At 35.9% G+C, this 27,801-nt stretch overlaps 3 protein-coding genes across 4 annotated transcripts in view; all 3 read left to right on the top strand.

The window, feature by feature from the left end:
- LOC132186188 (probable histone-arginine methyltransferase 1.4) overlaps positions 1–1,510 on the top strand; it is a 9,697-nt gene extending 8,187 nt beyond the window's left edge. For both annotated transcript variants that reach the window (XM_059600045.1, XM_059600036.1), the window contains exon 15: positions 1,139–1,510. In XM_059600045.1, coding sequence (XP_059456028.1) covers positions 1,139–1,240 — 102 coding nt within the window. In that variant the 3' untranslated portion in view covers positions 1,241–1,510. The remainder of the gene's footprint in view (positions 1–1,138) is intronic.
- A 7,097-nt stretch (positions 1,511–8,607) lies between these two features.
- Positions 8,608–10,643, top strand: LOC132166881 (probable histone-arginine methyltransferase 1.4). The gene is made up of 4 exons (XM_059577731.1): positions 8,608–8,796; positions 8,944–9,116; positions 9,194–9,345; positions 10,272–10,643. Exons 2-4 carry the CDS (start codon positions 9,035–9,037, stop codon positions 10,371–10,373), a joined length of 336 nt encoding a protein of 111 aa, XP_059433714.1. The 5' UTR covers positions 8,608–8,796; positions 8,944–9,034; the 3' UTR covers positions 10,374–10,643.
- An 11,982-nt stretch (positions 10,644–22,625) lies between these two features.
- On the top strand, positions 22,626–24,584 carry LOC132166961 (probable histone-arginine methyltransferase 1.4). Its single transcript, XM_059577827.1, has 4 exons — positions 22,626–22,757; positions 22,905–23,077; positions 23,155–23,306; positions 24,213–24,584. The coding sequence occupies exons 2-4, from the start codon at positions 22,996–22,998 to the stop codon at positions 24,312–24,314; spliced, it is 336 nt and encodes a 111-aa protein (XP_059433810.1). The 5' UTR covers positions 22,626–22,757; positions 22,905–22,995; the 3' UTR covers positions 24,315–24,584.
- The last annotated feature ends 3,217 nt before the right edge of the window (positions 24,585–27,801 follow it).

Genomic DNA, 27,801 nt, shown 5'->3' with positions numbered 1-27,801 from the left:
CTCTTGTTTCTGTGTCTCTGATTTGTTTATTTGGTTTTCTAACAAGTTCAACTTCACCAGCTAAAATGTGGGGGCCTGGTGCTGAACAAGAAGGAATACTTCAGACATCATCATGCAAACTTGATCTCAAGGAGCCCTACTACAGAATGTCTCAACCACAAGCCTATCCGTTAACCCAAGATCAGCAACAACATCAGCTAATAAGCACGCAGGTATTGACTAACCCTGTCATGGCATTTCTATCCTTCAGATATGTGATGCTAGTCAGGAGCCTAAGAGCGGAGAACTTTCTACCTGAGGCAGTGATTGAGGAATTCTTTGATCCTATTGAGTTTATTCCACATCTCTACTTTTACCATCTTATTAGACCAATGTGTCCACTCCAATGTTTGTTTACTAGTTTGAGAATGTACTTATCAAAAAAATAAAAACAAAAAATTATATTGAGAATCTATAATAAGAAATGAAGCAGTTTAATTGAGAAGGTCAGTTGGAAAATTGGCAGTTTCCGTTTTTCCCTCTATTTTGTTGCGAGGAAAGGAAGAGGTGGGCACAACAAGCTAATTCACCCTCATTCTGGGGCAAAGTATCATAATGTGAAGAGAATTTGTTTTAGTAGTAAGTTAGACATCCATTGTGTGGGTCTTGAACCTACAACCTCACATTCCTTCCAACCTGTTGTTACAACTAGAGGAAGTGCCGTTTTAGCTAGAGCTCACTGCATATATTGTTGGCGACCATTCAATCTGGCCCCAGGTCTATGTAGAGAATTTTCCCCTTGGTTTCCCTGCACCCATTAGTCTCACTACAAATGCTGAGGATATTCAAAGGTCTTTTGTACAGCAGTGTTTTGCATCAAGGAAAAAAAAATAAAAGAGAATAAATTAATATAATCCCTGTCAATAGTTTTGGCCTGTTGAGGTATTGTTGTCTGTTGAGTCCAACATTTTCGTGCTTTAAAATTCTCTTCTATTCTATGTATATTCCTGTTGGCATTGAAATTTTAGCAAATTTCAAAATAAGTTTTTAGCTCGACACCTGGAGTGCATGGAGCAAAATCTGTTAAGAGCACTTTTTCTTGCATTTGTTTGTGTGATTGATGCTGGTTTCGTTCTTGTCTTGTTTTTATTGTTGACAGGATATACCAATTCAATCTCAAGATTTAGAAGAAGCTGAGTTAATGCAGCAACCATCACCAAATTCAGACGCTCAGCTCAATTCAATAATGGGAAATGTTTAAAATTTAGAGGTGCCCGACCAACATTTCTAACATGGGCACCTGTTTGTAACATAAACCTCTTTCCCTAGCTAGCAGTGCAAGGGATATAGGGGCACGTCCAAGTTTACTTATAAGCCCCTCCCCCCACAACCTCCTGCATTTGTTTTAGGTCTGATTGTAAATTTTGGTGACATGTTTCAACTATTTATTATTTGAGTGGTTGTGCAGCAGATCCTGTACAATTCATCATGATAAAACCTTACAGGTAGTAAAATACTGTTTGGTGCTAAATCTGAGCTCTGTATATTAATTACCATGAGGTCCTGATTGGGCCTAGCTTAAGGTATTCTACTATCTGCTACATCGCAAGGACAAAAAAATGTGAATCTAGTGGTGGAACTAGCGGCCGTTATAATGGGCTTTGTCTAGTCAAACGCCCTTGTAAGTTAAATCTTCGGGAGAATAACATTTCTGCAATGACACAGTGGTTGGTGGCGACATATCTTAACAGCTGAATTAACAGGTGGTATGTTTTAAGTGGCTTATGATATCGTGTAAAGAATTGTGTAAAGAATGTTTACATGGTCATAGTGGTAGCAATCTGGTTGCAATTATGCATGCACCAAATGTGCGCGCTTGTTGACAATATATTCCATAGAATGCCCCCTAAATTCCATAGAGAAATGCTTCTGTGTTCTCAAGACCCTCTCTTCTAAGTGAATCTCGATTTGTTTTTTTTTTTTTTTTCCAAAAAAAAAAAAAAAATTAAGATGAGAGACGGTGGAGAGAATGCATAGAGGTGTTTCTCAATTCCATATATTTTACAAAAATTTCTTACAAATTTTATACAACTTAGCGGCTAAAAGTATTGTACAAAAAAAATGTGCTTCTCATATACTCGTGATGCACCACTTTTAGATATTAGGTTGATGAAATTTTTAGGACTCAATTTGTAAGAAATTTATATACATTCATGGACAAGGAGAAATATAGAAGGAACAAATTATAGATATTATTCATCTATTGCTCATAACTCGTAATTTTATTACCATCAGCTACAAATAATTGTATATGCATGAAGGATTTGTACGCATAGGAGTCAAGTGTACATGAATAATAGGGAAAAATATAATATTAGTCATTGCGGTTTACCTGATTTATAATTAACTTAATGTGATATTAAAATGAACTTAAAGGTCACTAAGGTATGTCAAAAATACAATTTGGTCCTTATAGTCAAATTTCGTCAACTAGTTTAATAGATTCCGTTAGTATGACACTGACTTAAATTGGACAAATATCACAATTTTATTCGTTCTAACGTTTCTTGCAATCAGAATTTGTTAAGTCAGTGAACACAATTTGACTCTAAAGACTAAATTATTTTTTTCGCATACCTCATGAATATTTGAATTCATTTTGATACCATATATAGTAAATTGCAAATCAGGTAAACTATAAAGATTGATTTTGCATTTTTTTCCCTTAATAATAAGGAAAAGCACATACTAAAAAAAGGTATTTTAACCCTATTTTTAAAAGGATGTTTTATTCATTAAATGACTTAAAAAGAAAGAGCACTCTAAATATGAGTGGGATCCTCCTCTCAACAATCTTTCATATTTTTTTTCTTCTGTATTTTCTCATCTCATCTATAAAAAGAAAAAGCTTCATTAGATATAGAAAAAAATAGTTAGTTAAAGGTGTCTTAAGAAACTAATAGATAGATTACAAGCAACAGAAACGCTCAAAAGAACATATGTGTTATTGGGATATGTATTAAATTAGCAAATCTAAATGTTATCTACCTAAACACCATCTTTTTAATAAGTAAACTAGGTAAGATTTGGTTCAAATTAATAGCATATGTTGACCACTTCAATTTCTCTTTTTAACTTTATCCTCTTAAACGTATAGTTTTCACCACTATATATATATATATATATTGTGCGTGGAAGGGAGCATTTAAAAGTCAAACTGTTGATAAAAAAGTAAGAAATAAAGAAAGAAGATGATGTCATCCGGTAGAAATGTAACGTTGCTATTGATAATCATGTGGGTTATGTTTATGAGTGGATCATTTAAGAGTGGCGTTGAAGGCAACATATTCCAATACTACAGAGTGGTCTTGACAATAAGAAATGATATGGCGGCTACTCTTACGGCTGCCTGTCATTCATCAGACGACAACATCGGTACCCACATTCTCTCAACAAACCAGACGTTCAGTTTCAGCTTTAGACCCAATTTTTCAGGGTCTACAAAATTCAGATGTGATTTTTCGTGGGTATCCGACAATCAACCTGTTATTCATAACGATTTTTTGATTTACAAGTTTAAACGGGACGATGGCAGTTGCCGTGCTGATTGCGTTTGGGAGATTAATCCATCTGGTGCAACTCAATATGCCCCCAAAGACTCAAGGATATTTCCTACATTCTATTCTTGGTGATTACAAGTAGCCTAAGCGAAGCACCTCTTCATCACCTACCTTCCTTAATATGTTAATTATTGTTATTTATGTGTTGTTGTGAGTCCCATATTGAGAAAGTATGAAGAAAAAAAGTGCCTATTATGTGAATATTGAAATAAAGCTAATTATTGTTATGTTATGGGTGGTTGTTAAGTACTACATTAAGAAAGTATAAAGAAAAAGAGCACTTAATATATATACATAAGTGAACCCAAGCCTATTAGCTTCGGCTTTTGGTGTCTCTCTCTTGGCCCCAACATGTGTATATATACATATAAAAGAATTGTTTATTTTAGGGAAAATTACACTTTACCCCCCAAAGTTTGGGGCGATTTTCAATTCAACTTCCAATGTTTCAATTTTTGCAATGCACCTCTCAAACTTTCAAATTCTTGCAATTCGACAAATTTTATCTCAAAATTTTCATATTGCCCCTAATTTTTTATTAAAAAAAAAAAATTGGGGGTATAAAAATGGCCGGATGGCCAAAGCCCCAATTTTTTTTTTTTATAAAAAATAAAAAATAAAAAATTATGGGCAATATGAAAAGTTTGGGATAAAATTGGTTAAATTGCAAAAATTTGGAAGTTTAGGAAAATGCATTGCAAAAATTGAAACATTGGATGTTGAATTGAAAAATCGCCCCAAACATTGGGGGGTAAAGTGTAATTTTTCCTTTATCTTATTTATCTTCCTTTTGCTTTTAATTGTTTTAATTTTTCTATTGGAGAGATGAACAAGAAGATAATGCTTGTTTTGTATTTCATTTCTTTGTAACAAGAAGGTAATACAACGGTGTTTAGTATAAATACAAGCAGACACCCATTGTTCAAATGGGTTGTTAATTAATCACAAACACGTGTTTATATTAGCATTTAAGAATTAACTTGAATATATACCTCATGTCAAACAAAATTTTATCATTATCATAACCACCGATTGTCATTCATTTTTTCTACTTACCAAAAAAAAAAAAGGGGTTGCATAATTTGTCTGTATTTAGTTTGTTATTATGATAAATATGTATAGATTGCGGGGTAATTACCAAATAAACTAATTAATTTGAAATTGGAGCAATAAAAAATCTTGGAATTCTATGGGATCAGGATGTCATCTTCCAAGCACTCTTCTCAAGTTTCTGATCATTTTCTTTTTGCTGACAATTTGATGATCTTTGCGTAAGCAAATACCTTGTAAGCCAACTAATTTTTTGACTGTCTCAACAAATACTTTGTGCAAAAACTGGATTTTCGCTTGCGGTATTGGAAGCCAGAAAAGACTATACTGGTCGAATCAAATAAATCTAAGGGTAAAGTGAAATTGAAATTGAAATTGAAATGCTTGAAGCTCTAACATTTGAATTGGCCCAATAAAATCTTGTGTCAGCTAGATCGAAAATTTTGCAGCTCTCCAAATCTCAGCTTGTAACTGCTACATCTGGAATTGGTTGAACACCTACCACATTATAGCAGCGGCTGCAAAGGGTGGGGTGCTCCAGAAAAGAGCCAACTTGGGGTGAAAAATTCCAGCATCTTTCACACTTGGAGCCCTCAGCACGAGACACACCAATCCAAACCTTGCTCTGTCCTTCAATGAGGCACTCTCCACTGAATGGTATGCGTGAAATTAGCTCATTCTATAAAGAGGGAAGAACCTCTGCCTGCAAATTGCCAGGTAAGAAGAACAATATGTTTTTAAGTGGTTCAGGCACCTAAATAAAATCCAATACAATGAAAAGTCATAGCTTCTTGGTGCATGATGTTAGTTTGTTTTTTTTTTTTCCCCAACATCTTGGTCATATAACTAGTACTTGCTCTTCATAGCGTATAGCTCACCAAATATTTAGCTAAATTTTAGTTAAAGAACACTTTTCTTTTTATATATTTTAGCTACTCAATTTCCCAAAGCACCTACATCTAGCTCAATATTTTAGCTACACTTTCACTATTCCATTTAAAATATTCTTTCTTTATCTATTTTTACTACTATTAAAGCGGAGAGAAAATTGTATTGAATACTTTATTAGTTTTTTTTATGCATTGTCGGCTAGCTGGATTTGAGTTTTTTATTTTTTTATTTTTTTTATTGATATTTTTGGCTGGTCAAAATAACCTTTTTGAGCAACAGATGAATTTCCTAAACATAGCCAAGACAGATTTACTCAAGCCAATTTGTTGAACTAGTATGTTGGTGCTCATTGCACTACATCAGTGTCTTCCCCCGACTAAAAGGAGAAAACGCAATGAACAGCCTTACCTGGATCACTAAATAGAATTGATCAGTTAAGAGTAGATGCAAATACCACAAAGCTCAACATACCTGAGATGTTATCAATATGCGATGCAATGTGTCTACATCATTGTTTGCTGCACACATCTCACACAATCTAGATGCCAGGCTGGTATCGGATGTCTGAAGATAAACCTTTGCTTCTAAACTGGAACCAATCAGTTTCTCACCACGAGCAACCTCTAGGACTTTATTCACCTCATTTCGCAGCTGGTCAAGTAGATTGCAGAAAGATATCACTAGCAGTCCCCCAATTTTTACGAAATTAACTTCTAACATGGCATTTCAAATGGGAGATAATTAAATAAAAGGAAATTGAAAGTTACTCAGCATGACAACTGTGAAATCAAAGGCCAAATAAAAATTTAAATTGTATATAGTAGTTAGAGTGCATGAGGAGTATCTCTCGTATGTGGAAGTACCAAAACACTTCCCAACTTCGCATTGTTAAACATACTGCTGATGAAGTCCCTGAAGTTTCTGTTACTGCAATTGATCGCAGTCCCTCTGAGGCAAAAGTCTCTGGTAGTGCGATCGATCGCACTTCCAGAGCATTTGAAGTCTTCTAGTCGTACTGTATCTCTTTCTTCTAATGCAAACAGATAACTCTTTAAGTCATCTGTTTGCATTCTACTTCTCTTATTCTCTTGTTATTACTTTCAGATTAGTATTAAGCCTTATGTTAGGATTATGTTATTAGTTTTTGAATTCACATCAACTTATCAAAGTTGGTGATGGATTATAATTGTATGTTCTGTTCTATTTAATCTTAATGAGAAAGCAGCACAATTCATTCCGCAAAATCACGTTCTCTAAGAACACTTTTACGTTTTTCATGAAAATATCAACAGAAATATTATCAGATGTCTCTTTATGAGCAACAAAACTTCCAAATGTCTTTCACTACAGAATTTGGGAGAGAAAAAAGGTATTCGAGACATTCATGAAACCAAAATATTATAAGTCAGTTAACTTCGCTGTCAACAATCCATTATTGAGATGAGAACATACATCCAGAATACACAAACCCTCAATTAGGTCAGTTTGTGATCATTAAATAAAAACAGTATTACCTCGAGAACTTTTGTCCAGAAGTCAATTTCTTTGGTAGGAAAAGCAAGCCATGTTTCATTCAGGGTTGGCCATCTTGATTCAAAAACAAATTCAGCAATAGAACCATCATCTATGGTATAATGAAAGGGAAGGTTTTGCCATGCATCCTCAGCCAAATGGGGCAAAAGTGGAGCAATTACTCTCACAATGGAAAGCAGATGTGCTGCAAGAACTGTTTGACAACTTCTCCTTGTAAAACTTGTTGTGACCCTGAAAGTTACCAACTTTGGGTGAGAGAGAGAGAGAGAGAGAGAGAGACTTTCACTGCATCTATATGGGGGATTAACAGAAAACATCAAAAGCTTATATTTTGAAACTTCGAATAACATTATGTATCGCACAAACACATTTAGACTAAAAATCTTGGAGATATGTGCCACAAACTGGTGAATGAATGAGCAGGACCCCTAAACAATAACCAATGTTTTGCTCAAATTCTAAGCAAATCTTAGCCTAAAACAAGCATATAATACACGCATCCAGCCAAATTCCTCTCAAAACAACTAATCTTCTTCCTTTTCAGTTAACAAAAGCAAATTTCATTTTGGAAGCAATAAAAACCTGTACTTTCAAAATGTCATCCAACAAGTTCTTAACATTATAGAAAGGACCCAAGAAATAACAAAAAAACAAAGTGTAATCTTATCGTGAAGAGCCTCAGCGTTGTGCCTGACATGGCAGTGAAGGTCATGGCGTATGGCGACGTGCACTAGCTGATGAACTCGAGCCGTTGGTGGTCCTACCACCACTCGGCATAGGAGGAGTGGGCCAGGGCCTCTTCTAAGAGCGGCCTACACGAGTGAATGGCATGGTTGCTGAGGTGCGAGCCCTAACTCCACTCCGCCTTTCACTTGCCAGTTGTCATCCTCAAGATCAAGAAGAAGCTTGAGTATAAAACAAGCACTTCTAGCCTTCTTTTCTTTTTTTCCCCGAGCAACAAGCACTTCCAAGTTCCAGCAGATTGTTGACAAACAGAGTAGTTGAGAGAAACAAGAGTAGAAGAGACTATGGCCTATGGTTGTACGAGGAAGTTCACCAAATCCAATAACATTAAATGCGAGTCTCGGCCTGTGTGAAATGCTCACACATCTCAAGCTTTCTCTAGAACTTTCTCTGTGTTTTGCCGCTTCGTTATGCTCCATTAGAAACCAGAAAGAAATCTCTGCCCACTCTTCAATAGCTTTCCTTCACAACGGTTGGATTAGTAAGCAAGGGTTGGAAATACTTAGGATCCAACCAAATAATTCAAAAATTATGTAACATATATTTTTAATATATTAAAATCCTAAACAAAGATATAAATTATAATATTAATATATACTTGTACTGAATATATATATATACAGCCTAAAATTTGTTCTAGCTTTAAATGAAACGATTGTAGCCGAGTTTATTTATCCGTGCCAAACCCAAATCTGTTCGTGAGTGGTCTTGTTCATTTACAGCCCTAATTGTACTACTCAATTTCCATTCATTGTAATTGTATCTTCTTTGTTTGATTGAATTTCTCAATGCGTCAAAATAGTTGATTGCTTTTGATGCGTATTGGTAAATCAGCATACAAGTAGTTAGACCATTCTCTTAATTTCTTCCTACAGGAAGAGGATTTATATGAAATTGATATTCCATTGAGATTTATCTCCTCGGTGGGTGCTAGAGTGCATGGCTTGGCTTGCTGGTTTGATGTACTGTTCAATGGGAGGTAATCTATTGATTTTGATCAATAATATCTGCATTTGGACAGGACTGCATCCTTCCAAAATTTTCTTTACCGTGCAAAAATGTGGTTTATATCTGTTTAACGTTTTGTTTTTTTTTTTTTTTGGGCTCAAACTGCTTTGATCTACAGCACTGTACAAAGGTGGCTTACTACTGCCCCTGGTGCACCAACAACGCACTGGTACCAATTACGTTGCGTTCTCTCTCAGCCAATTTATGTCATGGCAGGACAAGAAATTACTGGCCGGCTCCACATGATTGCGCACAATGCTCAGAGTTATACGATCTATCTGACATTGTCAAGTTGGTTTCTATCTTCTCTCTTGTTTTTGTGTCTCTGATTTGTTTATTTGGTTTTCTAACAAGTTCAACTTCACCAGCTAAAATGTGGGGGCCTGGTGCTGAACAAGAAGGAATACTTCAGACATCATCATGCAAACTTGATCTCAAGGAGCCCTACTACAGAATGTCTCAACCACAAGCCTATCCGTTAACCCAAGATCAGCAACAACATCAGCTAATAAGCACGCAGGTATTGACTAACCCTGTCATGGCATTTCTATCCTTCAGATATGTGATGCTAGTCAGGAGCCTAAGAGCGGAGAACTTTCTACCTGAGGCAGTGATTGAGGAATTCTTTGATCCTATTGAGTTTATTCCACATCTCTACTTTTACCATCTTATTAGACCAATGTGTCCACTCCAATGTTTGTTTACTAGTTTGAGAATGTACTTATCAAAAAAATAAAAACAAAAAATTATATTGAGAATCTATAATAAGAAATGAAGCAGTTTAATTGAGAAGGTCAGTTGGAAAATTGGCAGTTTCCGTTTTTCCCTCTATTTTGTTGCGAGGAAAGGAAGAGGTGGGCACAACAAGCTAATTCACCCTCATTCTGGGGCAAAGTATCATAATGTGAAGAGAATTTGTTTTAGTAGTAAGTTAGACATCCATTGTGTGGGTCTTGAACCTACAACCTCACATTCCTTCCAACCTGTTGTTACAACTAGAGGAAGTGCCGTTTTAGCTAGAGCTCACTGCATATATTGTTGGCGACCATTCAATCTGGCCCCAGGTCTATGTAGAGAATTTTCCCCTTGGTTTCCCTGCACCCATTAGTCTCACTACAAATGCTGAGGATATTCAAAGGTCTTTTGTACAGCAGTGTTTTGCATCAAGGAAAAAAAAATAAAAGAGAATAAATTAATATAATCCCTGTCAATAGTTTTGGCCTGTTGAGGTATTGTTGTCTGTTGAGTCCAACATTTTCGTGCTTTAAAATTCTCTTCTATTCTATGTATATTCCTGTTGGCATTGAAATTTTAGCAAATTTCAAAATAAGTTTTTAGCTCGACACCTGGAGTGCATGGAGCAAAATCTGTTAAGAGCACTTTTTCTTGCATTTGTTTGTGTGATTGATGCTGGTTTCGTTCTTGTCTTGTTTTTATTGTTGACAGGATATACCAATTCAATCTCAAGATTTAGAAGAAGCTGAGTTAATGCAGCAACCATCACCAAATTCAGACGCTCAGCTCAATTCAATAATGGGAAATGTTTAAAATTTAGAGGTGCCCGACCAACATTTCTAACATGGGCACCTGTTTGTAACATAAACCTCTTTCCCTAGCTAGCAGTGCAAGGGATATAGGGGCACGTCCAAGTTTACTTATAAGCCCCTCCCCCCACAACCTCCTGCATTTGTTTTAGGTCTGATTGTAAATTTTGGTGACATGTTTCAACTATTTATTATTTGAGTGGTTGTGCAGCAGATCCTGTACAATTCATCATGATAAAACCTTACAGGTAGTAAAATACTGTTTGGTGCTAAATCTGAGCTCTGTATATTAATTACCATGAGGTCCTGATTGGGCCTAGCTTAAGGTATTCTACTATCTGCTACATCGCAAGGACAAAAAAATGTGAATCTAGTGGTGGAACTAGCGGCCGTTATAATGGGCTTTGTCTAGTCAAACGCCCTTGTAAGTTAAATCTTCGGGAGAATAACATTTCTGCAATGACACAGTGGTTGGTGGCGACATATCTTAACAGCTGAATTAACAGGTGGTATGTTTTAAGTGGCTTATGATATCGTGTAAAGAATTGTGTAAAGAATGTTTACATGGTCATAGTGGTAGCAATCTGGTTGCAATTATGCATGCACCAAATGTGCGCGCTTGTTGACAATATATTCCATAGAATGCCCCCTAAATTCCATAGAGAAATGCTTCTGTGTTCTCAAGACCCTCTCTTCTAAGTGAATCTCGATTTGTTTTTTTTTTTTTTTTCCAAAAAAAAAAAAAAAATTAAGATGAGAGACGGTGGAGAGAATGCATAGAGGTGTTTCTCAATTCCATATATTTTACAAAAATTTCTTACAAATTTTATACAACTTAGCGGCTAAAAGTATTGTACAAAAAAAATGTGCTTCTCATATACTCGTGATGCACCACTTTTAGATATTAGGTTGATGAAATTTTTAGGACTCAATTTGTAAGAAATTTATATACATTCATGGACAAGGAGAAATATAGAAGGAACAAATTATAGATATTATTCATCTATTGCTCATAACTCGTAATTTTATTACCATCAGCTACAAATAATTGTATATGCATGAAGGATTTGTACGCATAGGAGTCAAGTGTACATGAATAATAGGGAAAAATATAATATTAGTCATTGCGGTTTACCTGATTTATAATTAACTTAATGTGATATTAAAATGAACTTAAAGGTCACTAAGGTATGTCAAAAATACAATTTGGTCCTTATAGTCAAATTTCGTCAACTAGTTTAATAGATTCCGTTAGTATGACACTGACTTAAATTGGACAAATATCACAATTTTATTCGTTCTAACGTTTCTTGCAATCAGAATTTGTTAAGTCAGTGAACACAATTTGACTCTAAAGACTAAATTATTTTTTTCGCATACCTCATGAATATTTGAATTCATTTTGATACCATATATAGTAAATTGCAAATCAGGTAAACTATAAAGATTGATTTTGCATTTTTTTCCCTTAATAATAAGGAAAAGCACATACTAAAAAAAGGTATTTTAACCCTATTTTTAAAAGGATGTTTTATTCATTAAATGACTTAAAAAGAAAGAGCACTCTAAATATGAGTGGGATCCTCCTCTCAACAATCTTTCATATTTTTTTTCTTCTGTATTTTCTCATCTCATCTATAAAAAGAAAAAGCTTCATTAGATATAGAAAAAAATAGTTAGTTAAAGGTGTCTTAAGAAACTAATAGATAGATTACAAGCAACAGAAACGCTCAAAAGAACATATGTGTTATTGGGATATGTATTAAATTAGCAAATCTAAATGTTATCTACCTAAACACCATCTTTTTAATAAGTAAACTAGGTAAGATTTGGTTCAAATTAATAGCATATGTTGACCACTTCAATTTCTCTTTTTAACTTTATCCTCTTAAACGTATAGTTTTCACCACTATATATATATATATATATTGTGCGTGGAAGGGAGCATTTAAAAGTCAAACTGTTGATAAAAAAGTAAGAAATAAAGAAAGAAGATGATGTCATCCGGTAGAAATGTAACGTTGCTATTGATAATCATGTGGGTTATGTTTATGAGTGGATCATTTAAGAGTGGCGTTGAAGGCAACATATTCCAATACTACAGAGTGGTCTTGACAATAAGAAATGATATGGCGGCTACTCTTACGGCTGCCTGTCATTCATCAGACGACAACATCGGTACCCACATTCTCTCAACAAACCAGACGTTCAGTTTCAGCTTTAGACCCAATTTTTCAGGGTCTACAAAATTCAGATGTGATTTTTCGTGGGTATCCGACAATCAACCTGTTATTCATAACGATTTTTTGATTTACAAGTTTAAACGGGACGATGGCAGTTGCCGTGCTGATTGCGTTTGGGAGATTAATCCATCTGGTGCAACTCAATATGCCCCCAAAGACTCAAGGATATTTCCTACATTCTATTCTTGGTGATTACAAGTAGCCTAAGCGAAGCACCTCTTCATCACCTACCTTCCTTAATATGTTAATTATTGTTATTTATGTGTTGTTGTGAGTCCCATATTGAGAAAGTATGAAGAAAAAAAGTGCCTATTATGTGAATATTGAAATAAAGCTAATTATTGTTATGTTATGGGTGGTTGTTAAGTACTACATTAAGAAAGTATAAAGAAAAAGAGCACTTAATATATATACATAAGTGAACCCAAGCCTATTAGCTTCGGCTTTTGGTGTCTCTCTCTTGGCCCCAACATGTGTATATATACATATAAAAGAATTGTTTATTTTAGGGAAAATTACACTTTACCCCCCAAAGTTTGGGGCGATTTTCAATTCAACTTCCAATGTTTCAATTTTTGCAATGCACCTCTCAAACTTTCAAATTCTTGCAATTCGACAAATTTTATCTCAAAATTTTCATATTGCCCCTAATTTTTTATTAAAAAAAAAAAATTGGGGGTATAAAAATGGCCGGATGGCCAAAGCCCCAATTTTTTTTTTTTATAAAAAATAAAAAATAAAAAATTATGGGCAATATGAAAAGTTTGGGATAAAATTGGTTAAATTGCAAAAATTTGGAAGTTTAGGAAAATGCATTGCAAAAATTGAAACATTGGATGTTGAATTGAAAAATCGCCCCAAACATTGGGGGGTAAAGTGTAATTTTTCCTTTATCTTATTTATCTTCCTTTTGCTTTTAATTGTTTTAATTTTTCTATTGGAGAGATGAACAAGAAGATAATGCTTGTTTTGTATTTCATTTCTTTGTAACAAGAAGGTAATACAACGGTGTTTAGTATAAATACAAGCAGACACCCATTGTTCAAATGGGTTGTTAATTAATCACAAACACGTGTTTATATTAGCATTTAAGAATTAACTTGAATATATACCTCATGTCAAACAAAATTTTATCATAATCATAACCACCGATTGTCATTCATTTTTTCTACTTACCAAAAAAAAAAAAGGGGTTGCATAATTTGTCTGTATTTAGTTTGTTATTATGATAAATATGTATAGATTGCGGGGTAATTACCAAATAAACTAATTAATTTGAAATTGGAGCAATAAAAAATCTTGGAATTCTATGGGATCAGGATGTCATCTTCCAAGCACTCTTCTCAAGTTTCTGATCATTTTCTTTTTGCTGACAATTTGATGATCTTTGCGTAAGCAAATACCTTGTAAGCCAACTAATTTTTTGACTGTCTCAACAAATACTTTGTGCAAAAACTGGATTTTCGCTTGCGGTATTGGAAGCCAGAAAAGACTATACTGGTCGAATCAAATAAATCTAAGGGTAAAGTGAAATTGAAATTGAAATTGAAATGCTTGAAGCTCTAACATTTGAATTGGCCCAATAAAATCTTGTGTCAGCTAGATCGAAAATTTTGCAGCTCTCCAAATCTCAGCTTGTAACTGCTACATCTGGAATTGGTTGAACACCTACCACATTATAGCAGCGGCTGCAAAGGGTGGGGTGCTCCAGAAAAGAGCCAACTTGGGGTGAAAAATTCCAGCATCTTTCACACTTGGAGCCCTCAGCACGAGACACACCAATCCAAACCTTGCTCTGTCCTTCAATGAGGCACTCTCCACTGAATGGTATGCGTGAAATTAGCTCATTCTATAAAGAGGGAAGAACCTCTGCCTGCAAATTGCCAGGTAAGAAGAACAATATGTTTTTAAGTGGTTCAGGCACCTAAATAAAATCCAATACAATGAAAAGTCATAGCTTCTTGGTGCATGATGTTAGTTTGTTTTTTTTTTTTCCCCAACATCTTGGTCATATAACTAGTACTTGCTCTTCATAGCGTATAGCTCACCAAATATTTAGCTAAATTTTAGTTAAAGAACACTTTTCTTTTTATATATTTTAGCTACTCACTTTCCCAAAGCACCTACATCCAGCTCAATATTTTAGCTACACTTTCACTATTCCATTTAAAATATTCTTTCTTTATCTATTTTTACTACTATTAAAGCGGAGAGAAAATTGTATTGAATACTTTATTAGTTTTTTTTATGCATTGTCGGCTAGCTGGATTTGAGTTTTTTATTTTTTTATTTTTTTTATTGATATTTTTGGCTGGTCAAAATAACCTTTTTGAGCAACAGATGAATTTCCTAAACATAGCCAAGACAGATTTACTCGAGCCAATTTGTTGAACTAGTATGTTGGTGCTCATTGCACTACATCAGTGTCTTCCCCCGACTAAAAGGAGAAAACGCAATGAACAGCCTTACCTGGATCACTAAATAGAATTGATCAGTTAAGAGTAGATGCAAATACCACAAAGCTCAACATACCTGAGATGTTATCAATATGCGATGCAATGTGTCTACATCATTGTTTGCTGCACACATCTCACACAATCTAGATGCCAGGCTGGTATCGGATGTCTGAAGATAAACCTTTGCTTCTAAACTGGAACCAATCAGTTTCTCACCACGAGCAACCTCTAGGACTTTATTCACCTCATTTCGCAGCTGGTCAAGTAGATTGCAGAAAGATATCACTAGCAGTCCCCCAATTTTTACGAAATTAACTTCTAACATGGCATTTCAAATGGGAGATAATTAAATAAAAGGAAATTGAAAGTTACTCAGCATGACAACTGTGAAATCAAAGGCCAAATAAAAATTTAAATTGTATATAGTAGTTAGAGTGCATGAGGAGTATCTCTCGTATGTGGAAGTACCAAAACACTTCCCAACTTCGCATTGTTAAACATACTGCTGATGAAGTCCCTGAAGTTTCTGTTACTGCAATTGATCGCAGTCCCTCTGAGGCAAAAGTCTCTGGTAGTGCGATCGATCGCACTTCCAGAGCATTTGAAGTCTTCTAGTCGTACTGTATCTCTTTCTTCTAATGCAAACAGATAACTCTTTAAGTCATCTGTTTGCATTCTACTTCTCTTATTCTCTTGTTATTACTTTCAGATTAGTATTAAGCCTTATGTTAGGATTATGTTATTAGTTTTTGAATTCACATCAACTTATCAAAGTTGGTGATGGATTATAATTGTATGTTCTGTTCTATTTAATCTTAATGAGAAAGCAGCACAATTCATTCCGCAAAATCACGTTCTCTAAGAACACTTTTATAGTATCAGAGCCATTATAGGCATACACCCCATAGCTCTTCTTTCTTAAGCTGCTTTCCTTTCTTTTCTCTTCTTCTCCTGCATCACACAAACTGCTCTCCTATGGCAGCAAATACCCCCTTCTCTGCTCCTTCTTTTTCCCCACCTACCCTTTCTCAATTCAATGGAAAACTTGAAGGTCTAAACTATCTTGGTTGGAAAACTCAATTCATGCCTATCCTGCGCACTCATGAATTAGTAGGCATCGTGGATGGAACCGAACCATGCCCTGCTCAATTCATCACTGATGACAGTGGAAAAGAAATTCTCAATCCAAAATTCACCATCTAGAATAGAAAGGATCAATGCATCCTCAGTTGGATCAATGTCACATTATCTGAGAAGGTCTTGTCCACAGTTTATGGACTTGATACTTCTAAACAAGTCTGGTCAGCCCTCGCCACCAGGTTTGCTAATGATTCTAGGTCTCGAATTGCCAATCTCAAAAGGCAATTGGTGAGTCTTCACCAAGGCTCCTTGACTTGCTCAGACTACATTCAATCAGCCAAAACTTGGTCTGATCAACTAGCTGCTGTGAGAAAACCTATCTCTGATGAGGATCTCATCTCATTCCTTCTCAATGGCCTCAATCCTTCCTTCAACAGCTTTGTCACCACTGTCTCCCTCCTAACCCGAGAGAAACAACTCTCTCTTGATGATTTCCAAGAAGAACTCATCAATCATGAAACATTGATCAATCGACAACAAGCCTCAACAGTTGACACTTCAACCTTTGCCTTATTTACACAGAAGCGAGGTCAGAAATCATCCAAGAACCGAGGTGGGTATCCTCCCAGAAATTTCAGTCCTAGATCACCTGTTGCCCAATTCCCTGCTGCTGCCCCTGCATTCAGTACTGCTACTCCTGCATTCACCATAGCTCCAAGGTACAGCAGGCCTCCTAGTCCACAGCCTCTTTATTCTCCTGCTCCAAGGTACAATAGTGCACCTGCTTTGTTGCCAACTCCTGGCACTCGTCAACCATCCCGCATGCCATGTCAAATATGTGGAAGAGTCAATCACCAAGCATTAGACTACTACTATAGGATGGATTACTCCTATCAAGGACGACATCCTCCTCCTCAATTGGCAGCAATGGTGGCTCAATCCAACACTGCCTTTGAAGACCCTCAATGGTTTGCTGACAGTGCAGCCAACGCACATATTACTCAAGACTTGGAGAACCCCAATATTCAGGAACCTTTTCAACAACATGACACTGTTGCCGTGGGAAATGGAACAGCACTTACCATAGCAAACTCTGGTTCTACCACTCTTTAATCCCCTCATTCTAATTCTATCTTTAAACTAAACAATGTCTTACACTGTCCTAAATCTGCTGCCAATCTAGTCTCAATTCAACGTTTTTGTGTAGATAATTCCTGCTTCTTTATTCTAACATCATCTCATTTTTTTTTATCATTGATCTTCAAACAAAGGCAATCCTCTTGGAAGGGAAGAGTGAGAATGGCATGTATCCTCTCAAGCAGGGCAGGAAGTCTCACAACAGCAACAAGTCTTTTATAGCTTTATAGGTTAGGTCATCCTTCTAATGATGTAGTTACTCGAGTTGTTCAATTTACCTCTTTCGCATTCAAATTCTGTTTCAAATTCAGTTATCAATAAAAATTTGCTTTGTGGTTCTTGCCAATTGGGTAAAAGTAAGAAACCAGCTTTTTCTCCATCTACACGTGTCTCTTTATTTCCTCTTCAACTTATTCACACTGACATCTGGACTTCTCCCATACTGTCAATTAGTGGATACAAATACTATATAGCTTTTGTGGATGATTTTTCAAGATTCACATGGATCTATCCCCTACACGCCAAATCAGAAACCTATGATGCATTCCTCAAGTTCAAACTTCTCGTTGAAAAACAATTTTCTACAACCATTAAAGCAATCCAATCTGATGGAGGAGGAGAATTCACATCCCATCTCTTTCAAACTTTCCTCCAAAACAATGGAATTGAGCATAGAAAAAGCTGCCCCTATACTTCCCCTCAAAATGGTCTTGCCGAAAGAAAACTAAGACACATTCTTGAAACTGGTTTAACCTTATTAGCCCACTCTCACCTCTCAAATAAATGTTGGGTTGATTCTTTTCTTACTGCAGTGTTTGTCATTAATAGGTTGCCTACACCCACTCTCCAAAATATGTCTCCCTATTCTAAACTTTATTCTAAAGCTCTTGATTACCAAAGACTTAGAGTCTTTGGCTGCTTATGCTACCCATTGCTCCGGCCCTATAATGCCCACAAACTTGAGTATAGATCTAAGCCTTGTATCTTTTTAGGTTACAACTATGCAGGTTATAAATGTCTTGATCCAGTTACAAACAAAGCTTACCTCTCAAGACATGTTGTGTTTGATGAGACTTCTTTTCCAGCTAAGGATCTTGCAGCTGCACAATTTCCTTCCAAGCTGCATGCACAAGGTAATTCTCCTTTTCCTTTACCTGTTTTGTCTACTTTCAATACTAACCCCTGCCCAAGTTCACCAGCAAATACTCCTTTTGCCACTCAATCTCCTCCCACTATTGACTCATCACCTACTGCACCAATCATACCTGCTGATGAACCAGCTGCTACTGCAGCAACCCAAGATATTCAGCCATCGCATCCTATGCTTACCAGATCTAGGTCACATCTCCTCTCAAATCCACCCTCAATAGATCAACACTCATCCACTTCTGTAGAACTAAACCCTACCTCAACAGCTGCTGCCTAATCTCCTCTTCAACCATCTCACACAATGACTACCAGGTCTAGAACAGAAAACCTCAAACCTAAAACCTTTTCTGACTACAAGATGTTCTCCTCTAGGTATCCACTACTTAGTTTTCATACTGTATTACTTGAGTCTGAACCAACTTGCTATAGTAAAGCTGCTCTTGATCCCAGGTGGCAAGATGCCATGAATCTTGAATTTAAGGCTCTTCTCTCCAACAAAACATGGACTTTGTGCCCTCGGCCACCTCATTAACATGCTCTTCATAACAAATGGGTGTATAAGATCAAGAGGAAGTCTAATGGTGCTGTAGACAGATTTAAAGCTAGACTAGTTGCAAAGGGTTTTGAACAAACCTCTGGAGTTGATTACACTGAGACTTTCAGTCCAGTAATAAAACCCTCCACCATCAGAATTATACTAGCTCTGGCAGTCCATTTCAACTGGGTGATTAGACAGTTGGACATCTCTAATGCATTCCTTCATGGATCTCTCAATGAGGAAGTGTATATGAAACAACCAAAGGGTTTTGTTGACAAGGAGAATCCTAAAATGGTGTGCAAACTGCAAAAGGAAATCTATGGTCTCAAACAAGCCCCTAGAACCTGGTTTCATAGATTGTCTTGCTACTTACTTGATATAGGCTTCACTGCCTCTCTAGTTGACACTTCTTTATTTGTTTTTCTCACTGGTAACATTATAGTTTTTATGTTGATATATGTGGATGATATAATTATCACTGGGACACATCCTCAGTTGATTACTAAGATTATTAGGCAAATGCAGAAGGAATTTCTTGTTAAAGACTTGGGTTCTCTAAGTTTCTTTCTTGGCATACAGGTTACTCGAAGCTCTACAAGGCTTCATCTCTGCCAAGCAAAATATGTTACTGACATCCTCCATAGAACCAAGATGACTGAAGCAAAGCCTGCAAAGTCCCCATGCTCATCTGGTTCTCAGTTGTCCAGATTGAATGGAGAGTCCCTGCTTGATCCTTTTGAGTATAGAAGTGTAGTAGGAGCTCTTCAATACTGCACTCTAACTCGACCTGATATCGCCTTTTCTGTGAATCAGCTTTGTCAACTTATGCATCATCCAACTGTTACTCACTAGTCAGCAGTTAAGAGAGTTCTCAGATACCTCAAGAACACCCTCCACCATGGTTTGTTTTACTCCCGCACCAACCTTCAACTGAATGCCTTTTGTGATTCTGATTGGGCTGGCTGTCCAGATGATAGGAGATCTACGTCTGGCTTTGCAATCTTCCTTGGTAATTGCTTAATCTCCTGGAGTTCAAAGAAACAACCTGTGGTCTCAAGATCAAGCACAGAAGCTGAGTATCGATCGCTTGCAATTACTACTACTGAGCTATTTTGGTTATGAATGTTATTTCAAGAGATACAAATTCCTCTTCCAAAGGCTCCAGTTGTCTGGTGTGACAATGTAAGTGCACTATCCTTGGTTGCCAATCCGGTTTATCATGCTAGAACAAAGCATATTGAAGTTGATTATCACTACATCAGAGAAAAAGTCCTCAACCGAGACATCATAGTATCTTTCATCTCCACCGCCGACCAAATTGCAAATGTTTTCACCTCAGGATTATCTTCAACTCAATTCCTTTATCTCAAGTCCAAGCTCCAAGTGATTCCATCCCCTTTTAGCTTGAGGGGGCATGTTAAACATACTGTTGATGAAGTCCTTGAAGTTTCTGTTACTGCGATCAATCGCAGTACCTCTGAGGCAAAAGTCCCTGGTAGTGCGATCGATCACACTACCAAAGCATTTGAAGCCTTCTAGTCGTACTGTATCTCTTTCTTCTAATGCAAACAGAAAACTCTTTAAGTCATCTGTTTGCATTCTACTTCTCTTATTCTCTTGTTATTACTTTCAGATTAGTATTAAGTCTTATGTTAGGATTATGTTATTAGTTTTTGAAGTCACATCAACTTATCAAAGTTGGTGATGGATTATAATTGTATGTTCTGTTCTATTTAATCTTAATGAGAAAGCAGCACAATTCATTCCGCAAAATCACGTTCTCTAAGAACACTTTTACGTTTTTCATGAAAATATCAACAGAAATATTATCAGATGTCTCTTTATGAGCAACAAAACTTCCAAATGTCTTTCACTACATAATTTGGGAGAGAAAAAAGGTATTCGAGACATTCATGAAACCAAAATATTATAAGTCAGTTAACTTCGCTGTCAACAATCCATTATTGAGATGAGAACATACATCCAGAATACACAAACCCTCAATTAGGTCAGTTTGTGATCATTAAATAAAAACAGTATTACCTCGAGAACTTTTGTCCAGAAGCCAATTTCTTTGGTAGGAAAAGCAAGCCATGTTTCATTCAGGGTTGGCCATCTTGATTCAAAAACAAATTCAGCAATAGAACCATCATCTATGGTATAATGAAAGGGAAGGTTTTGCCATGCATCCTCAGCCAAATGGGGCAAAAGTGGAGCAATTACTCTCACAATGGAAAGCAGATGTGCTGCAAGAACTGTTTGACAACTTCTCCTTGTAAAACTTGTTGTGACCCTGAAAGTTACCAACTTTGGGTGAGAGAGAGAGAGAGAGAGAGAGAGACTTTCACTGCATCTATATGGGGGATTAACAGAAAACATCAAAAGCTTATATTTTGAAACTTCGAATAACATTATGTATCGCACAAACACATTTAGACTAAAAATCTTGGAGATATGTGCCACAAACTGGTGAATGAATGAGCAGGACCCCTAAACAATAACCAATGTTTTGCTCAAATTCTAAGCAAATCTTAGCCTAAAACAAGCATATAATACACGCATCCAGCCAAATTCCTCTCAAAACAACTAATCTTCTTCCTTTTCAGTTAACAAAAGCAAATTTCATTTTGGAAGCAATAAAAACCTGTACTTTCAAAATGTCATCCAACAAGTTCTTAACATTATAGAAAGGACCCAAGAAATAACAAAAAAACAAAGTGTAATCTTATCGTGAAGAGCCTCAGCGTTGTGCCTGACATGGCAGTGAAGGTCATGGCGTATGGCGACGTGCACTAGCTGATGAACTCGAGCCGTTGGTGGTCCTACCACCACTCGGCATAGGAGGAGTGGGCCAGGGCCTCTTCTAAGAGCGGCCTACACGAGTGAATGGCATGGTTGCTGAGGTGCGAGCCCTAACTCCACTCCGCCTTTCACTTGCCAGTTGTCATCCTCAAGATCAAGAAGAAGCTTGAGTATAAAACAAGCACTTCTAGCCTTCTTTTCTTTTTTTCCCCGAGCAACAAGCACTTCCAAGTTCCAGCAGATTGTTGACAAACAGAGTAGTTGAGAGAAACAAGAGTAGAAGAGACTATGGCCTATGGTTGTACGAGGAAGTTCACCAAATCCAATAACATTAAATGCGAGTCTCGGCCTGTGTGAAATGCTCACACATCTCAAGCTTTCTCTAGAACTTTCTCTGTGTTTTGCCGCTTCGTTATGCTCCATTAGAAACCAGAAAGAAATCTCTGCCCACTCTTCAATAGCTTTCCTTCACAACGGTTGGATTAGTAAGCAAGGGTTGGAAATACTTAGGATCCAACCAAATAATTCAAAAATTATGTAACATATATTTTTAATATATTAAAATCCTAAACAAAGATATAAATTATAATATTAATATATACTTGTACTGAATATATATATATACAGCCTAAAATTTGTTCTAGCTTTAAATGAAACGATTGTAGCCGAGTTTATTTATCCGTGCCAAACCCAAATCTGTTCGTGAGTGGTCTTGTTCATTTACAGCCCTAATTGTACTACTCAATTTCCATTCATTGTAATTGTATCTTCTTTGTTTGATTGAATTTCTCAATGCGTCAAAATAGTTGATTGCTTTTGATGCGTATTGGTAAATCAGCATACAAGTAGTTAGACCATTCTCTTAATTTCTTCCTACAGGAAGAGGATTTATATGAAATTGATATTCCATTGAGATTTATCTCCTCGGTGGGTGCTAGAGTGCATGGCTTGGCTTGCTGGTTTGATGTACTGTTCAATGGGAGGTAATCTATTGATTTTGATCAATAATATCTGCATTTGGACAGGACTGCATCCTTCCAAAATTTTCTTTACCGTGCAAAAATGTGGTTTATATCTGTTTAACGTTTTGTTTTTTTTTTTTTTTGGGCTCAAACTGCTTTGATCTACAGCACTGTACAAAGGTGGCTTACTACTGCCCCTGGTGCACCAACAACGCACTGGTACCAATTACGTTGCGTTCTCTCTCAGCCAATTTATGTCATGGCAGGACAAGAAATTACTGGCCGGCTCCACATGATTGCGCACAATGCTCAGAGTTATACGATCTATCTGACATTGTCAAGTTGGTTTCTATCTTCTCTCTTGTTTTTGTGTCTCTGATTTGTTTATTTGGTTTTCTAACAAGTTCAACTTCTCCAGCTAAAATGTGGGGGCCTGGTGCTGAACAAGAAGGAATACTTCAGACATCATCATGCAAACTTGATCTCAAGGAGCCCTACTACAGAATGTCTCAACCACAAGCCTATCCGTTAACCCAAGATCAGCAACAACATCAGCTAATAAGCACGCAGGTATTGACTAACCCTGTCATGGCATTTCTATCCTTCAGATATGTGATGCTAGTCAGGCAAGAGCGGAGAACTTTCTACCTGAGGCATTGATCCTATTTAGTTTATTCCACATCTTTACTTTTACCATCTTATTAGACCAATGTGTCCACTCCAATGTTTGTTTACTAGTTTGAGAATGTCCTTATCAAAAAAATAAAAACAAAAAATTATATTGAGAATCTATAATAAGAAATGAAGCAGTTTAATTGAGGAGGTCAGTTGGAAAATTGGCAGTTTCCGTTTTTCCCTCTATTTTGTTGCGAGGAAAGGAAGAGGTGGGCACAACAAGCTAATTCACCCTCATTCTGGGGCAAAGTATCATAATGTGAAGAGAATTTGTTTTAGTAGTAAGTTAGACATCCATTGTGTGGGTCTTGAACCTACAACCTCACATTCCTTCCAACCTGTTGTTACAACTAGAGGAAGTGCCGTTTTAGCTAGAGCTCACTGCATATATTGTTGGCGACCATTCAATCTGGCCCCAGGTCTATGTATAGAATTTTCCCCTTGGTTTCCCTGCACCCATTAGTCTCACTACAAATGCTGAGGATATTCAAAGGTCTTTTATACAGCAGTGTTTTGCATCAAGAAAAAAAAAATAAAAGAGAATAAATTAATATAATCCCTGTCAATAGTTTTGGCCTGTTGAGGTATTGTTGTCTGTTGAGTCCAACATTTTCGTGCTTTAAAATTCTCTTCTATTCTATGTATATTCCTGTTGGCATTGAAATTTTAGCAAATTTCAAAATAAGTTTTTAGCTCGACACCTGGAGTGCATGGAGCAAAATCTGTTAAGAGCACTTTTTCTTGCATTTGTTTGTGTGATTGATGCTGGTTTCGTTCTTGTCTTGTTTTTATTGTTGACAGGATATACCAATTCAATCTCAAGATTTAGAAGAAGCTGAGTTAATGCAGCAACCATCACCAAATTCAGACGCTCAGCTCAATTCAATAATGGGAAATGTTTAAAATTTAGAGGTGCCCGACCAACATTTCTAACATGGGCACCTGTTTGTAACATAAACCTCTTTCCCTAGCTAGCAGTGCAAGGGATATAGGGGCACGTCCAAGTTTACTTATAAGCCCCTCCCCCCACAACCTCCTGCATTTGTTTTAGGTCTGATTGTAAATTTTGGTGACATGTTTCAACTATTTATTATTTGAGTGGTTGTGCAGCAGATCCTGTACAATTCATCATGATAAAACCTTACAGGTAGTAAAATACTGTTTGGTGCTAAATCTGAGCTCTGTATATTAATTACCATGAGGTCCTGATTGGGCCTAGCTTAAGGTATTCTACTATCTGCTACATCGCAAGGACAAAAAAATGTGAATCTAGTGGTGGAACTAGCGGCCGTTATAATGGGCTTTGTCTAGTCAAACGCCCTTGTAAGTTAAATCTTCGGGAGAATAACATTTCTGCAATGACACAGTGGTTGGTGGCGACATATCTTAACAGCTGAATTAACAGGTGGTATGTTTTAAGTGGCTTATGATATCGTGTAAAGAATTGTGTAAAGAATGTTTACATGGTCATAGTGGTAGCAATCTGGTTGCAATTATGCATGCACCAAATGTGCGCGCTTGTTGACAATATATTCCATAGAATGCCCCCTAAATTCCATAGAGAAATGCTTCTGTGTTCTCAAGACCCTCTCTTCTAAGTGAATCTCGATTTGTTTTTTTTTTTTTTTTCCAAAAAAAAAAAAAAAATTAAGATGAGAGACGGTGGAGAGAATGCATAGAGGTGTTTCTCAATTCCATATATTTTACAAAAATTTCTTACAAATTTTATACAACTTAGCGGCTAAAAGTATTGTACAAAAAAAATGTGCTTCTCATATACTCGTGATGCACCACTTTTAGATATTAGGTTGATGAAATTTTTAGGACTCAATTTGTAAGAAATTTATATACATTCATGGACAAGGAGAAATATAGAAGGAACAAATTATAGATATTATTCATCTATTGCTCATAACTCGTAATTTTATTACCATCAGCTACAAATAATTGTATATGCATGAAGGATTTGTACGCATAGGAGTCAAGTGTACATGAATAATAGGGAAAAATATAATATTAGTCATTGCGGTTTACCTGATTTATAATTAACTTAATGTGATATTAAAATGAACTTAAAGGTCACTAAGGTATGTCAAAAATACAATTTGGTCCTTATAGTCAAATTTCGTCAACTAGTTTAATAGATTCCGTTAGTATGACACTGACTTAAATTGGACAAATATCACAATTTTATTCGTTCTAACGTTTCTTGCAATCAGAATTTGTTAAGTCAGTGAACACAATTTGACTCTAAAGACTAAATTATTTTTTTCGCATACCTCATGAATATTTGAATTCATTTTGATACCATATATAGTAAATTGCAAATCAGGTAAACTATAAAGATTGATTTTGCATTTTTTTCCCTTAATAATAAGGAAAAGCACATACTAAAAAAAGGTATTTTAACCCTATTTTTAAAAGGATGTTTTATTCATTAAATGACTTAAAAAGAAAGAGCACTCTAAATATGAGTGGGATCCTCCTCTCAACAATCTTTCATATTTTTTTTCTTCTGTATTTTCTCATCTCATCTATAAAAAGAAAAAGCTTCATTAGATATAGATAAAAATAGTTAGTTAAAGGTGTCTAAAGAAACTAATAGATAGATTACAAGCAACAGAAACGCTTAAAAGAGCATATGTGTTATTGGGATATGTATTAAATTAGCAAATCTAAATGTTATCTACCTAAACACCATCTTTTTAATAAGTAAACTAGGTAAGATTTGGTTCAAATTAATAGCATATGTTGACCACTTCAATTTCTCTTTTTAACTTTATCCTCTTAAACGTATAGTTTTCACCACTATATATATATATATTGTGCGTGGAAGGGAGCATTTAAAAGTCAAACTGTTGATAAAAAAGTAAGAAATAAAGAAAGAAGATGATGTCATCCGGTAGAAATGTAACGTTGCTATTGATAATCATGTGGGTTATGTTTATGAGTGGACCATTTAAGAGTGGCGTTGAAGGCAACATATTCCAAAACGACCGAGTGCTCTTGACAATAAGAAATGATTTGACAGTTAAGCTTACGGTTATCTGTCATTCATCAGAAGACAACATTGGTACCCACTTTCTCACAACAAACCAGACGCTCAGTTTTCGCTTTAGACCCAATTTTAGGGGGACTACAAAATTCGTATGTGATTTTTCGTGGATCTACCAAAATCAAAGTTCTATTCATAACAATTTTTTGGTTTACAAGTTTAGCCGGGACGATGAGGGGTGCCATGCTGATTGCCTTTGGGGGATTAGTAGTGCAGGTGCAACTATATATGCCCCCAAAGACCCAACGTTTATTACTATATTGTATTCTTGGTGACAAGCAGCCTAAGTGGAGCACCTCTTCATCACCTACCATCCTTAATATGTTAATTATTGTTATTTATGCGTTGTTGTGAGTACCATATCGATTCTCAAAAAAAAAAGAGTACCATATTGAGAAAGTATGATGAAAAAAATGTACTTAATATATATACGTGGACGTAGCCTATTATGTGAATGTTGAAATAAAGCTAATTATGGTTATGTTATGTGTTATTGTTGAGCCCTACATTATAAAGAAAAAGAGCACTTAATATATATACGTAAGTGAACCCAAGTCTATTAGTTTAGGCTTTTGGTATTTCTCTCTCGGCCCCAACATGTGTGTGTGTGTATATATATATAAATGAATTGTTTATTTTAGAGAAAATTATACTTTACCCCCACCCCTCCTCCCCCAAGTTTGGGGCGATTTTCAATTCGACTTCCAATGTTTCAATTTTTGCAATGCACCCCTCAAATTTTCAAATTTTTGCAATTCGATCAATTTTATCTCAAAATTTTCATATTACCCCTAATTTTTTATTGAAAAAAAGATTTGAGGGGGTGCAAAAATGGCCAGATGGCCAAAGGGGTGGCTACGGCCACTCCGAATTTTTTTTTTAATTTTTTATAAAAAAAAAAAAAAAAAAAAAATTTAAAAAAAATTAAAATTAGGGGCAATATGAAAAGTTTGGGATAAAATTTGTCAAATTGCAAAAATTTGAAAGTTTAAGAGAGTGCATTGCAAAAATTGAAACATTAGATATTAAATTGAAAAATCTCCCCAAACATTGGGGGGTAAAGTATAATTTTCCCTTTATTTTATTTATCTTCCTTTTGCTTTTAATTGTTTTGATTTTTCAATTGGAGATATTCGCATAATTAGATAAAGCTAGGAAAGATGAACAAGAAGATAATGCTTGTTTTGTATTTCATTTCTTTGTGACACGAAGGTAATAATACAACGGTGTTTAGTATAAATACAAGCAGACACCCATTGTTCAAATGGGTTGTTAATTAATCACAAACACGTGTTTATATTAGCATTTAAGAATTAACTTGAATATATACCTCAT

This window comes from Corylus avellana, chromosome ca1 (assembly GCF_901000735.1).
Source record: "Corylus avellana chromosome ca1, CavTom2PMs-1.0".
Classification (NCBI taxonomy): Eukaryota; Viridiplantae; Streptophyta; class Magnoliopsida; order Fagales; family Betulaceae; genus Corylus; species Corylus avellana.
The sequence above is the reverse complement of the archived record's forward strand: the minus strand, read 5'-3'. Positions and strand labels throughout refer to the sequence as shown.

Excerpts from the sequence above, each read along its gene's own strand:
- LOC132166881 (XM_059577731.1), top strand. The coding sequence starts at position 9,035 with ATGGCAGGACAAGAAATTACTGGCCGGCTCCACATGATTGCGCACAAT. Across the intron at positions 9,117-9,193 it reads GATCTATCTGACATTGTCAA|CTAAAATGTGGGGGCCTGGT; the intron begins GTTGGTTTCTAT and ends CAACTTCACCAG. Across the intron at positions 9,346-10,271 it reads ATCAGCTAATAAGCACGCAG|GATATACCAATTCAATCTCA; the intron begins GTATTGACTAAC and ends TATTGTTGACAG.
- LOC132166961 (XM_059577827.1), top strand. The coding sequence starts at position 22,996 with ATGGCAGGACAAGAAATTACTGGCCGGCTCCACATGATTGCGCACAAT. Across the intron at positions 23,078-23,154 it reads GATCTATCTGACATTGTCAA|CTAAAATGTGGGGGCCTGGT; the intron begins GTTGGTTTCTAT and ends CAACTTCTCCAG. Across the intron at positions 23,307-24,212 it reads ATCAGCTAATAAGCACGCAG|GATATACCAATTCAATCTCA; the intron begins GTATTGACTAAC and ends TATTGTTGACAG.